Source organism: Centruroides sculpturatus, unplaced genomic scaffold, assembly GCF_000671375.1.
Source record: "Centruroides sculpturatus isolate CEXI.00-Female unplaced genomic scaffold, Cexi_2.0 scaffold58, whole genome shotgun sequence".
NCBI classification, from domain to species: Eukaryota; Metazoa; Arthropoda; class Arachnida; order Scorpiones; family Buthidae; genus Centruroides; species Centruroides sculpturatus.
In genome coordinates this window covers 1,090,912-1,105,372 of record NW_019384407.1, presented here as the reverse complement: position 1 = coordinate 1,105,372, position 14,461 = coordinate 1,090,912, and the positions used below count along the sequence as shown (strand labels likewise).

Genomic DNA, 14,461 nt, shown 5'->3' with positions numbered 1-14,461 from the left:
TATTTTTTTAAACTTAATTTCGATTAAATAGAAATAAAAATTAAAGTTATTTATTATTAATTCATAATGTTAGCTTGCGAGATTGCTTTTTTTTTGAAAATGTGTTTGTGTTTAATTTAATGCTCATCCCCTTGAGAAAGAGCCCTAATTTATATTCATCTTCACTAGAAAAGGTTCTGTTTTTCTTTAAAAATATATGTATTTTATTTAATTTTATTCTCAGTAAGACGTTTTATCACTGCCATAGTATAATCATCATCATCATCATCATCAACGGCAGCAGAAGCAGCATCGTCCATTAAAAAAAAAATGGAGGAAAATAGAGAATTTTGCATCACGTAAGAAAAATTAACTTTAAATCTTTATTTTAACAAAAAAAATAGAAAAAAATTGGGTTAAATTTAAATTAAAATAGCAGAAAAAAAGGTAAAGGATTAATTGAATTTTCCTCCTCCTCATCATCATCAACAGCATCTATTTAAAAAATGGAAAATAATAGGAGTTTATTTCGCATCACGTAAGAAAAAAAAAGTGAATTTATATCTCGATTTTCACGAAAAAATAAAACAAACAATAAAAATTCATTAAAATTTAAATTTAAATAGCAGGAAAAAAAAAACTTTTAATCGAATTTTCAACGCAGAAGTCCTACGCGAAAATTATTTATCCTTTAGGAAAAATATGAACAGTTAGTTTATAGCGAATAATAAATAATAATAATAATGCAGTAATTCTTATTTCCGATCGATAAAAAATTGGATTTATTATCAAGAATATTATCATTATGTAAGCGAACAAAGAAAGTTGTTATCAATAAAAATACCTTTAGAAAATATTGGAATAATTTAATATCGAGTTTATATTATACAGGATAAATCTAAAAAACGAGAAGATAGTTCTTAAGTAATCAATAAACCAAGCCTTAAAAACGAACAATAACTAAGAGAAAACTGAAGGACTAAGAGGAAATGGAAAGGAAAGATAACTGAAAAATGGACTGTGTACTTAACAAAGCATAATAGAAAAAAAAATATATCGAGTGTTATAAAAAGAGATACGGATAAAAATATCACTATTATACACTGAATATGACAAATATTCACCTTATTTTTTTATTCTATAAATAAAGTTGTAAATATTACAATACTTTTTCCATAGGTTTACAAGTCACCAAAACTTGACAACACCGTTTCATCAATACCATAGAATAATAGTTTATACACACACCACACACGGAAGATAATTTATTACACTATATATATATATATATATATATAATTTCTTACTTTGTATAGGAAAGATAAAATACTACAAAAGAAGTTGATATATCTGGCAGAAGCAATAGGGTTTTACAATTTTCTGGATATGTACCAGAGCACCGGTTTGCCAAACTGCTCTACAAGCAAATAAAATCCTACAAGATCAACTTTCATTTCAATCGTTTTTCGTTGTCATAGTTACAAGCATTTTTTTTTTTACTAGATTTTCGACCCTATTTTTTATTACAAATTATCTATCAAGTAATAATTTTTTTTTTGTAAATAATTCTACATATATTTTATATTTCTTCCTAGTTATTTTATATCAAACGTTACCGGTACATCTGTCTATTTCTGATAATTCAGTATGATGTAATTTATCTTTTATTTTTAAGTATTAAATCCTCCTTAAAACGAGAGATAATTATTGTGAAATCATTACAATGCCTGCAGTTTTTAATCTCATTTTTAATTCGTTTCATTTAAAAAATATATGCTCTCGATTTCAAATTATTATTATTATTATCTTGCCCCTGTACATCATACTTTTCCTGAGAACAACAGAGTCATGCCGGTTAGTTATGGTTAAATTATTATTATTATATTGCCCCTGTACATCATACTTTTCCTGAAAACAACAAAGTCATGCCGGCAAGGAAAATTTTTTAAAATGAAATCACATGACTTCCGGTATAGACCGGTATAATTAATCGGGTGGGCTACCATAAGGTCTCGACTTTCATCTATCTAATTTATTCATAATTCGTCTATCTGTTCTCCGTTCTCGAGAATAAGGAAGAGTAGACAAACAGACAGCTCGAAGTAGGAATTTATCATTAAATTTCAGCCCAATAAAAAATAAATAAATAAATAAACAATTTTTTAAACGTTGTATAAATTTTATAAAGAATTTATTTTTGTTAAATGTAAACAAACAATTAAATTATCAAAACAACAATTTAAGCAAGGACTTAAATATATAATTTTGTATATATTTTTTTCTTTTAAATTACATTAAAATTATATACTTTATTCAGCAAGTGTAAAGTAAATAAATAAATAAATATATATATATATATAATTTTTTCGTCAATTTTGGAAGATAAATTATGAAATTTAAANCCTTTTTTTTAACTTAATTTATGATTTAATACTTAAATTTATGGTAAAATATACATTTTATATTACTTTTTATGGTAAAAAAATAAACAATAAGCATAATTTTCTTGGATTCTAAACCATATAAATACAATATTCTGAAGAAAGAGATGGTGTAAGAACTGTCACTAGAGATTTTTACTGCAGCAGGAGACGTTATCGATGAGAGTGTTTTATGGCATCAAACTTTGAGATGGTTAAAAGGATAAGTTTAACGTCAAACCTTCTATAACCATTGTACAGAAGATATCATTATAGTTAGATACTTATTGATTTATAGTATCAAAAGTAATCTACAACAAAAATCAATGAAGTAGCAAATAAGTTTAAATTTATAACCACTTTAAAGCGTTATATCGGGGTTTTTTCTTGTATTAACTACGCCGAAATACAAGTCTTCCTTTTGGAGATTTATACGGATATTTCAATGATAAAATATATTTATAATAATATTCTGAATATATATATATATATTTTAAGAATGGAGTCGTTTCCTTTTTACTACTTTAAATAGTTCATGGGGCCTCATATATTCAAGTGGCCATATGCCAAACAATAGAAAATGGCACACGAACATAGACCATAAATCGTATCCTAAAGTGTTGTAGGAAGCTGGTGGACACTTTTACACACGCTTGCTGTTCCTCCTCCTACTACACGGAAAATCGATATGCCATGTAACAGATTTAACAAATCCCCTATTGTATCGTCTACGTAGATTAGTTTAAGGATTAAGGGATTAATAATGGATTATATCATCCCTATCATCTACATTAATTCTTACACAAATCGTCGTGTCTTTACACCTAAATTCTTCAGTCCAGATGGGGAGTATCGATTTATCCATTTGTTCTATTTGTTTACTATTTATCAAGACTTCTTTTACTTCAATATTCTTTAAGATAAAAACTTAAAAACAAATATATGCTTAAAAAATTTTAATGATGATGATGATGATGATGATGATGATGCTAAATTTCAACTGGAGCATGGCTTGTGCTCTACTAATGATGGATTTTTGGGCAAAATTAATTTTCTACGGCTTTATATTTTATGAATTTATCATCAATTTTATTTATCACAGCTTAGTAAAGACGTATAATTATTTTAAATGCGTATACATCATCATCATCAACAACGTCAGGCGTATGCGTTATAATATTCAAAATATTTTTGCATAAAAATGAAGCTATTTTCTTAAAATTATGGATTATTAATTAGAAAATATATAATTAGAAGATATTATTTATTAAATATGAAGATGATGATGGTGGTGATGGTGCAGGTGTCATTAATCATCTTCATCAGATGGTGCTTAGAGCATGGCATCATCTTCAAATTATCATTACTAAAGCTAATTCTAGGTACTAAAAATTATATAAGTTATTATAACTTATCTATTATAAGTTTTTATTATATTATATATGTTATATAAGTTATAATTTATAATTAGCTCGACCATGTCTCGATTTTCATCCATACTCTATTCTCGAGATTACGGAAGAAGAAACAGACAGACAGACGGACGCCGGTGGTAATTTATAGATCTACGAATAAAAATTATTGTCGCATCGTCACAATGCCGAGCTACAATTTTTAATCTATTTAATTTAAAATATATGCTCTCAATTTCAAATCATTAGTGTCTCGCCCCTGTAAATCATACTTTTCCTTATAACAACATAGTCGTGTAACTCTACTGTATGTAACTCCATACAGGGGAAAATTTTTGAATTAAAATCACATATATAGTTAATAGGAGGCCTCCTGCCCCTAACCTTTCCCTATCTGGTCTCGAAATTTTATCTATATTTAATTCATTTATAATTCATCTAATATATTCTCCGTTCTTTAAGGAAAAACAATAGAAATTTATAGGTCTACAGTTTTTCAAATTGTAATCCAATAAAATTATATTTTTTAGTAAACTTGTAAGGACCCTAGTAACAAAATAAAGGGAAGGAGAATATAAGAATTCACCTGTAGATACAGTATACAAAGGTATCCATTGATTTATTAAGAGACTTGTGTTTTCTTTTCTATCTGTCTTAGAAGTAATTGCAACCTTGATAAAACTCTCATTAGTTTCCGACAACATGAAAAGTGCTAATGGTTGCCGGGTATTTCATCAATTCAAAGAACAATACCCTCTCCCTATTCAGACTTGTGTTTACATCAGTGCAGTGATTTGTAATAAAGTAAAAGGAGTTTTCATACACTCCACCATATAAAATTACAATTATAACAAATCCCATTGATGCTTTATGTACTGATAATAAATAACTCGTTGGGGGATTTTCTAATCCCTAACGTGTAATATCATTTATGTGTATAATTCAGTTCTCATAGTTAATGTTGTAATTTGACAGAAACATTTTGAAATTTTACAATACCTTTACTAAATGTTGATGCATTTACCTGATTACATAGATTCTGATGACTTTGTAAGTCCTAAATATAATAATAATATAATAATTAAACTTGATTAATTAGCTCAACTTGTTAAATATTTAACGTTTAACCTGCAAACGAAGGAATGGACGTCCGCGGTTTAGAGGTGTCCGTCATCGAAGGTTAGGTTTACGTTTCCTTTCTCCTTTATAAAAATCTCGTATTTAATTTAAATTAAAAATAAATAAATAAATAAATCCAAAATAAAATCATTAAGTGAAACAATTTTCAAATTTTCTACATTTAAATTTAATTGTAATTTTAACATTTACAAAGAAAATTAAGAGTGAAAGGAAGGAAAATGTATACAATTGCTAATAATTAACACCGAGGAAACTTTGTTATATTCATTTTATTCATTTATTTTTATCCAGAAAAATCGAATTAGTTTCAGTAAATTATGTATTATATATCGTAAATGTTAAATTGATGCAAATTAAATTAAATCTGTTGAATTATATAACAGAATTACGTTAGGCAGAATAGGTTGAGTAAATTAGTCTAGGTTTGATCATGTAGAAAGTGTTGTCATATATGATAGATGAGGTTGAGCTACACTAAGGAGATAGAATACTAGATTATATACTATTCTGATCATATAAGTGATACTATATTGGATTAAGTAAGTAAAACAATGCTGCTATATTATACATTATACTGATAACAGTAAAAAATGATGTAGGCCAAAGTGTTAATTGATAAATTCCAAAACTTATATACATTTATCTTCCTCTTTTCTACTTTTAATCTTCCCTATTCTTATCCTAAACTATGCTTATGCATTATATCTCTTCGAATATAAGACCAACTCCATTTTAAAGAATAATTTCACGTAGAAAATTGGACAAAAACACTTAAAACAGAGAGAAAATCCCATAAAATTTTCATTATATGCAGAATTAAAGAAGTTAAAAGACACGTAAAAATGTAATCTATGATTTAAATTAATATAATATAATTTATTAAAAAACAATATTTTTATATTCGATTGNCAACGTACTGTAAGTAGGACATCGCTAAATATAGATAAAAATACAATGATCCTTGATAGAGCGACTATTCGATATAGTGAACAATTTTGATGGTCCTTTCGTTCTTTATATATATATAGAGAGAGAGTGAATGATTTAACCTAGTCCTTTGAGAGTTTACTATATCGAGTGTCCCTTATATATTTATTGTTTATAATAAATTATTAATTAATATAAATATAGTATCAAGATTAAATTTTACATATTATATGTCGTTTTTATTATAAATAAGCCGATTATAAATAATAAATAAATAATATAATTTATATATTAGTTTATTTTATATATGTTTTAGTATTTTTAAATTAAATTGAATAAAATTAAATGTAAGCAAAGAGCTAGAAGGAGAAGGAGAAAAAGGAGGAAGAGTAGAAAAAGGAAGAGAAGATGAGGAAAAGTAGGAGAAGATGAGGAAAAGTAGGAGGAGATGAGGAAAAGTAGGAGAAGATGAGGAAAAGTAGGAGAAAATGAGGAAAAGTAGGAAAAGTAGGAGAAAATGAGGAAAAGTAGGAAAAGTAGGAAAAAATGAGGAAAAGTAGGAAAAGTAGATGAGGAAAAGTAGGAGAAAATGAGGAAAAGTAGGAAAAGATGAGGAAAAGTAGGAGAAGAAAGTGGAGGAAGAGAAGAAGGAGAAGGGGAAGAGGTAGGTGAGAGAAGTAGGGGAAAAGGAAAGAGAGAAAGAGGAGAAGGAAGTGGAGGAGAAGAAATAGGAGAAGTAGTAGGAATAAGAGGAAAAAGAAGAAAGAAGAAAAATAGTAAAAATGAAAATATTTGAAGTACCGTAATATTTGCTTATAAACGACAAAATTTGCATATTTTAAAGGTTTAATCTTCTCAGAAATAAAAGTTTAGAATTAAAATGTAATATTCTGTTTATATAACGGTTATATTTTACAAATCCTCCTTAAGCTATTTATATTTGTAGAGATAATATCAAGGCAAATATACATAATTTTGTTTTTTGTAGGCAAAGAAACGAATGAGACAAGTTTTCATTATGTAGAGTGAGTCCACTTGTAAATACAGAAATGAATATATTAATGTATATAACAAGATATTTATAGTTAAACAAGAGAGAAGGAGAGAGAGAGGATGAGATAAAAAGGGAAAGGAGTAAGTAGATTAGTCGTGATTAGGTAATATGTGGTTACATTTGCTGAAGTGGATGGAAATGGTGGATTAACTTTATCTAAAGATGGTTTAAGTAGAGGAAGTGGAGTGCTAGATTAGTTTTTATTGGAAAGAAGTGAGGAAGTTGTAAGTTATATTGAAGAGGCGTTTTTATGGGAGTGAGAGAAGGACACTTGGGATTTCACTTCTTACTTTGGAAGAAAACCTCAAGGGCTTATTGAGAATTTATGTAAGAATTTAAGTTTTTCTTTACAATCTTTCAAATTGAATGATTTATTAATTCGTTACAAACAGTTTAAGACAATTGAAAGTAGGCGTTTTTGCTATTGGTTAATTACGAATTCACGTGATTTTTTTAAAAAATATCTCACACGTCTCCATTATTTTCGCTTATATACATATTATTATTATTATTATTACATTGAAAATAATGTATATAAAGTTGGAATTAATTTAGTTTATTGCTCGTTATGAAGTATATAATTAAGTAATGCCGAGTTAAATAAAAATCTTGTTACCAGATTAACCTTTAATTAACAAAATTACGTTGATGTACAGTAAATTCGTCGGTTGTTTACTCGAATTTCTTACATAAATGAGACGATAAACATTATTTTAATTTTTATTAATTGTCAAATTCTTCAATACAAGAGCTTAGAAACTACTTGAAAGTGTGAAGAATTATTCAAAATGGGGTAACAAATTTTGGGCTTTCTGAATAAATCATTTTTTGGGCTGCAATTAAAAAAATTTGTAGGTATATAAATTTCCACCGTCATCCGTCTGTCTATCTGTCCTTTCGCATGATTTAAATTCAAAAATTTCTCCCAGAAAGGAGTTACATAGATGACCTGCACGACTCTGTTGCTATAAGGAAAAGTATGATGTACAGGGGCAAGACACTACTAATTTGAAATGGAGAGCGTATATTTTAAATTTAATTAATTAATTAATAATATGATTAAAAACTGCTGCAGCCTGGCAGTCACAATGCCAGGTTTAAATTTTATTGAAACATCTTCACAATAAAATATTTACTCGTTTAAGTTAATTTATTGGCAGTAAGTGAATAATAATTATTTATCTTTAAGAAAATACCCCCTGAATATCACGTGACGTGGCCCTAATTGCCGGTAATCCAGACAGAATGATCATCTTCGATTCGGAATAAGTCTAGTTTGGCCATCATGTGACTGATTACGTGTCAGGCGCCAGTCAGAAAGAATCATTTCCTAACGACTCAGCAGCTTTCCTTTCCACAATGTATCCCCATTTATAGATGGTCAGTGAACACGTGGAAGCTTTAAACACATAACTCTACAATAAACACGTGTCAAAAGTTGTTCCATACGTATAAAGAATTTCCATTACAAGACTCTCAGACGTGAAGTTTCTTCTTATTTATCGTTCGTGAAATTTATTCATGGATACGTAAACTTAACACAAAGAAAGTAAAGAAATAAAAGAAACTGTTTTTTTCTCTCCTTTATTTTTTTTATTTTTTTTTAAGTTACAAGTTGTCTGTCCTTCAGGACACGATTTAATCTGTTCCTCTTTCAACGTGTCACTCAAATTGATTCTTTCATTTCGTGTATTTTCGATTGGTTGAAACATATCATTTGTTTCTTTCCACCTCAAGAATAGCTTTAAGAAAAGTAATTTAAAAGAACTGTGAAATGATACGCTCGGTAGTAGTGATCCACTTGTTGTGAAATAGGTATCAGAGGAATACCACTAGCTGCATCTACTTTCTCATTTTGTATTGATATTAAAGAATTTTACAGGGAAAATAAAGTGGAAAAAAATACTTTATTGTTTGCTAAATCAAACTACCCTTTCTCCCAATTATTAATATAATTTACTAATGGAACGTACTGTTCATTTATAGAGCTTTCAACTGACTAAAGGAAATCGTACACCCCCCTCCATACACACACTAACATTTATACATACAGAAAATCCTCAAAATTTTTATGTTTTTCGACTTGGAGAGCCTTGAATCGTTGAGAAATGAAAAAAAAAATTTGGGGGATTTTTTTTTCTGTGTATGGATATTAGTATTGAGGAACACGATTTTATTAACTTCGAAGCTTAATAACTCCTATGCCTTTTGTCTAAAATTTTTAAAATTTTGCGTGGAGTTTTCTGTATTAGGGATATTGATACCATTAAGTTTTGGTGATTTAAGATTTAAGGGGTGGGGAGATAGAGGGGGGTGACGTAGCGTATCTCGAGTGATGTCGGACGTAACGAAAATTAAATTGAAGCTCAAAATTAAGCTATTTTATAATAATAATTAACAAAATGAAAAGTTTTTAAAGTAAAATCTCGTAACAGATGGCACCACATACAATTTTAACTTTTTAGCCGGGAAAGTTACACAACTTGTTGATGGATTTTCTTTTCAACAGAAACGAATGATGAAGTTGACTTCTTAGCAGTATTTTTTTTATTTTTTTTTTATTTAAATTAAATAAAATTTTGTATTATCAAACAATAAAACAACTTATAAAGTTAATAATTTTAAAAATTTTATAAAATATTTAATCATTAAACTCTATTTTTTTTTCTCGTCCTTTAAAGCAACAACAGCAAGAAGAAGATAAGGGTTACAGAAATCAGCAACTTCAACGATTGAAATTGCTTCTATATATCCCGTTTAACTTTGATTAAAGTATAGTTAAAAGTTTAAAACACGATTTAACTTGTATTTATTCTGATTAAATTTATCTGCCTCAAAGGTTTAGCACGATTATCAAAGAAACAGTAAAGTTATAAAGAAGATTTCAGATAAGAACATCGTTACATCGTTAATTACACACTTTGATTGATTGGGTTACTTGTAGGATGGTAACTATGGCAACAAAGTTGTCCATAAATGACCAAAATACTGTTCTGACGTAGATGTGCACTCTCTGACATCAGCCATGTTCGACAAGGTCGATGTCAGAGAAGTACACAGTTTGTTTAACATAATCTTTACTCTTATTTATAGTTTACCATTTAAGTCTTTAGTGATTTGTAGATGCAATTTACTTAGAAAATTAAATTACAAAATTTAATAATTTATAATATTTATAAAGTTTAATTTTCTTCCATTTACTTTATCTATGAATCAAAAGTGAAATTCATCGTAATTTTACCCACTGTACTCTTATAAAGTTGGTGGGGGGGAAATTGGAGTCAAAATTGATGAATTAGCTTATATAATTAAGTATAAAAATTTGATAGATGAGATAAAATTAATTCTTAAACAGATAAAGATGCTTTAACAATGAAGAAACTATTAAGAAAGTTTTCCTGTAATTTTTGTATGTTTTTCTTCTCTTTGTTATCTGTAATTTTCTACAACTTGCAAAATTAAACCCCGAAAAATTAATTGATAAAAATCGATTTAATCTCCTGATATTTTATCCCCAGAAGAAGAAGATTTAATATAAGAAAAAAAATTGAGAAAAGATTGAAAGAGGGGGCGAAAAAAATTTTTTTTCTCTTACGTCGAAACATTACTTTAAAATAAAAATAAGACAGAAAAAAAATGTCAAAATTTCACAATTTTTAGCAGATAGAAGACAAGAAAAAAAAAGGTAAAACAATATCTATAAAGCGAAATGACATAAGAGAAAAACAGGAGAGATGCTACCGGATGAGGAGGAGGATGATGTTGGAGAATTCTAAAGTAAATTGATGATAACTACGACTTCATTTAAAATTTTTCTTCTTTAATACGATGATATTTAAGATAAATATACAAAATATATTTTGTAATATATACGTTTGTTCGATCGATTTAAAGATATTTTGGATGCTCCATACCGAGTTACGTAGAAATCAATTAGATTTACTGGAGTTATGTTGCCTCAGGCAAAATGGAATTGAAAAATTTGAAGATCCTCCAAAGAAGTGCTTTTAAAAGGATATAGAGTTGTCTCACAACAGATGATGATCTAAAAAAAAAAAGATTTTTATGAAAGAAATTTTATAAAATCACGTTAAAATCGTTTAAAGTTACAGTTTATTTAAAGAATTTTAAAACAAAAGCGCAACTTTCCTCTCGATTTTTTTTAAAAGGAATCTTCGTGTTATATAAAAAAATAACATTTTAGTTATATAAAACAATGCTTTAACGTAATAAATTTATAATGCAACCTTCTTCGGTGTTGTTTTTCACGAGAATTATGTTCTAGAGTTTGTTTCTTGAACAACATCCGACAGGGAAAAAATGTTATGCAATTTCCTGCTTTAAACATTTATGACTGATACTAATAACAATTTATACGTTGAACTATTGCTTTAGTCTATTTACGACAGGTTTTCATGTAGTTTGTTTTATCAGTTTTAGCCTTTCTTAGTACACGAAAAACGATCCTTTCTGCTTTCTTCAACCCTAGCCACCTGTGTTTTCTCTTGTGCTTTTCTAGTCTAGCTGCAGACAATCGATGGCATCAAATGATTCTATTGAATGAAATTTGGGTAAAACTTCGATAAAATACATATATTTAACTATTTATCGAATGAAACGTGTTATTTATTGTAATTTTTCCATGTTTATTTTCAGGTTATGTAAGGTTTATAACTAGATATCGAAGGAGGAAACAAAGTATATGTTACATGGAAGCTGTAAGGATAAGAAAAAAAAAGTCAAGATTTGTTTTAGTTCTCTGCAATTTTTTGATAAAAATAAGAAATTTCACTTGTCTTTTCTTTTGACTAGACATATTTATGCGTTACATGGCATTATTTATTAAGAATTTCTTCATTCGAAACAGAGAATCACATACAGAAACCTTCACAGACATAGAGAGAGACGTATAAACTTTAATATAAATCCTTATAGAATCCAAAAAACAAATCAGGATTTTCTTTTAATAAAACATATGCATCCGAATAAATGATCTAAGTCTTGTTAATTATTCAATAAACACGTGATATCAGCAAAAAAAAAAAAAACATTAAGAAGATATCAATATCGAAAACAATGGCGAATAGATTGTAATATGACCAATACGATAAGGATAATTATGAACTAAAGTTTATATAAATATATTCTGATGATGATACTCTAAATATTATTATAGATAAAAGTACTTAATGGTTTCTTTTCTACGAATTTATTCTTTAGCAGAACATTAACCGTATCTACTTTCAGATAGATAAATTGCCTGGAGATATCTCACACATAAGTTAAACCCTTATAATAATGTTTACTTTACTTACTTGTAACCTATATCAATAAATTGCTGTACAAATATCACACCATCGATCTATATTATCTGTATTATACTTTTCTTTCTCTTTCAGCCCATTAAATTTCTTAAATTTTTGAAATTCTATTAGTTTTTAAATAAGTGATATTCAAGAAAAAAGAAATATTTTTCAATAAAGGGAAATATATATATATATAGAATTATTTTGTAAGATGGTCAAACANTTTTTTTTTTCCGCAAGTGTAGATGCGTGTTATATATAATAATAATACGTATTAAGTTAAATTATTATTTTTTTAATGTTATGCCTTTGTTTTTAAATTATATTTAAGCGCCATTAAAGATTATTTTTTTTTTTAACGACGCGAAATTAATATTTTACGTTTATTCTTAAGTGCGCGTTATATACGATTTTTTTGCGAAAAATGTTTGTAATTTCCTACACTTTAGAAGAAACTTTTAAATATAATATTTAGAAAAGAAAATTGTTCATTTTTTATGCAAAAAATACTCAAACGTAAAGAATTTAATTAATATTTTCTTTTATAAAAAAAAAAGAAGAAGAACAAAGTGTAAGCTCTTCAGATTTTCCTCCGTTGAAGAAGAAGATAACCTTAATAAAACTTTTCTTAAAAAAAAAAATTATATATATAATAATTCACGTAAGTAAAGTACAAAAATAAGTTTTTAGAAATGTAAAAAAGGAGAAGAGAAAAACAAAAATATATATATAAGAAAAATTCTTGAAACAATATTAATGAAGAAGATCAAAGAAAGATTCTGTTATCCATTTCTGAATCGTTTCCTCAAAAGAATGAAAGATTAACAATTTAAATTAAATCAAAATTCCACTTCAAAAAATACGATTTTCATAAGATGGAGTGAGAATTTAGAAACGGGGGAGAAAAAAAAAATATAGGCAAAAATCTAAGGTAGAGTTTCTCTCTCTCAAAAAAAAAATAAATAAAATAAAATAAAAAAGAGGCTCAACTTTCACAAAACAAAAGTGCAAGTTTTACAGGCAGTCACTTTGGATTTTTTTCTATTTTTTATTTTTATTTTTTTTTCCACAGGGGAAAGTCTATTTAAAGAAAACTGTTGTTTATGGCATCTACTATACCTGCGATTGGAAAAGATGGGGGCAAAATGAAGTAAAATCTTTTATCTTCTATCTCATCACGAAAATAAATCTTCTACTCTTGCTAAAACTTTCGTAAGAAGTATCACTTCTCTTCTCTTCTATTTTTTTTTTTTTTTGCTCGCCATCTCTTTAATGTCCTGTATATAATACTGCATAAATGTTTCTAATTAAACAAAAAAAACATACAAAATTTTAAAATTTTACTGTATAAAAACATAAAAGATATAATAAAAGAGCAAGAAATTAGCATTTTTATTTTTTAAAAATGTTTATTTGTTTCCAGTGGAGAAGAGGAGGAAGAAGAGGATGATGAGGAGGAAACTAAAATTAGATTTTTGTAAATAAATAAAACTATTGATAAGAATTATAAGAATTTTAACAAAAAATAAACTCAATTTTATTCCGGTAAAAAACTTATTTTAAGAGATCTTATTAAAATTTTTGAAGGCAACAAGTTTTAAAAGTTTTGCCTGAGGGGGTTTGTCCTTTCAAAAACAGCTGACGTTAAGAAAATTGAACATTGATTTAACAATGACTGTTATCCTGTATATTTTCTGGAATGCAAGAAATTTGTGAGATGTAAAACAACAATCTATCTTTCTCAAATTAACGTTTTTAAATTTTATACACTATATAACGACTTCTAAGCAATTTTATTTAATAATCAATAAGATTCTCTAACCTTAGAACTACAGTATTATCGATCTTCTTTCGCATACTTTCAGCGTTTTAAATAAAATTCGGCAATTTTTTTTCTTGTCTAAACTAGATTTAAAATAAGCGAAAAGTAATCAGAAACTGAAATTACAAAGCGATTTATCAATTATATATTTTTTAACATGGTAAACAATAAAAACCATTCTGTAGGAGTAATTACGCTCCTATAGGAATAATTCTCAGTAAATCGCGAGTACATCGATGCTAGAAAACGAATACGTAATAAATTCTTAATTATAATTATTAATTTCGTTTTTAAATTACACTTAATATATTAATCGCGCTTGGAAAATGGCTATAAGTGTTAAAAATGTGAAGTTTTTGATACAGAAAAATTTGTAAAGTGAATTAATTATATAATTCTAT

At 27.3% G+C, this 14,461-nt stretch overlaps 1 protein-coding gene across 1 annotated transcript in view; it reads left to right on the top strand.

Annotated features, from left to right (window-relative positions):
* Positions 1-13,719, top strand: part of LOC111618900 (protein turtle-like) — a 64,497-nt gene extending 50,778 nt beyond the window's left edge. Inside the window, exons 10-13 of the mRNA XM_023360525.1 lie at positions 3,679-3,781; positions 3,871-3,951; positions 6,231-6,296; positions 13,662-13,719. Of these exons, the coding sequence (XP_023216293.1) occupies positions 3,679-3,781; positions 3,871-3,951; positions 6,231-6,296; positions 13,662-13,719 (308 nt within the window). The remainder of the gene's footprint in view (positions 1-3,678; positions 3,782-3,870; positions 3,952-6,230; positions 6,297-13,661) is intronic.
* Positions 13,720-14,461: the final 742 nt, after the last annotated feature.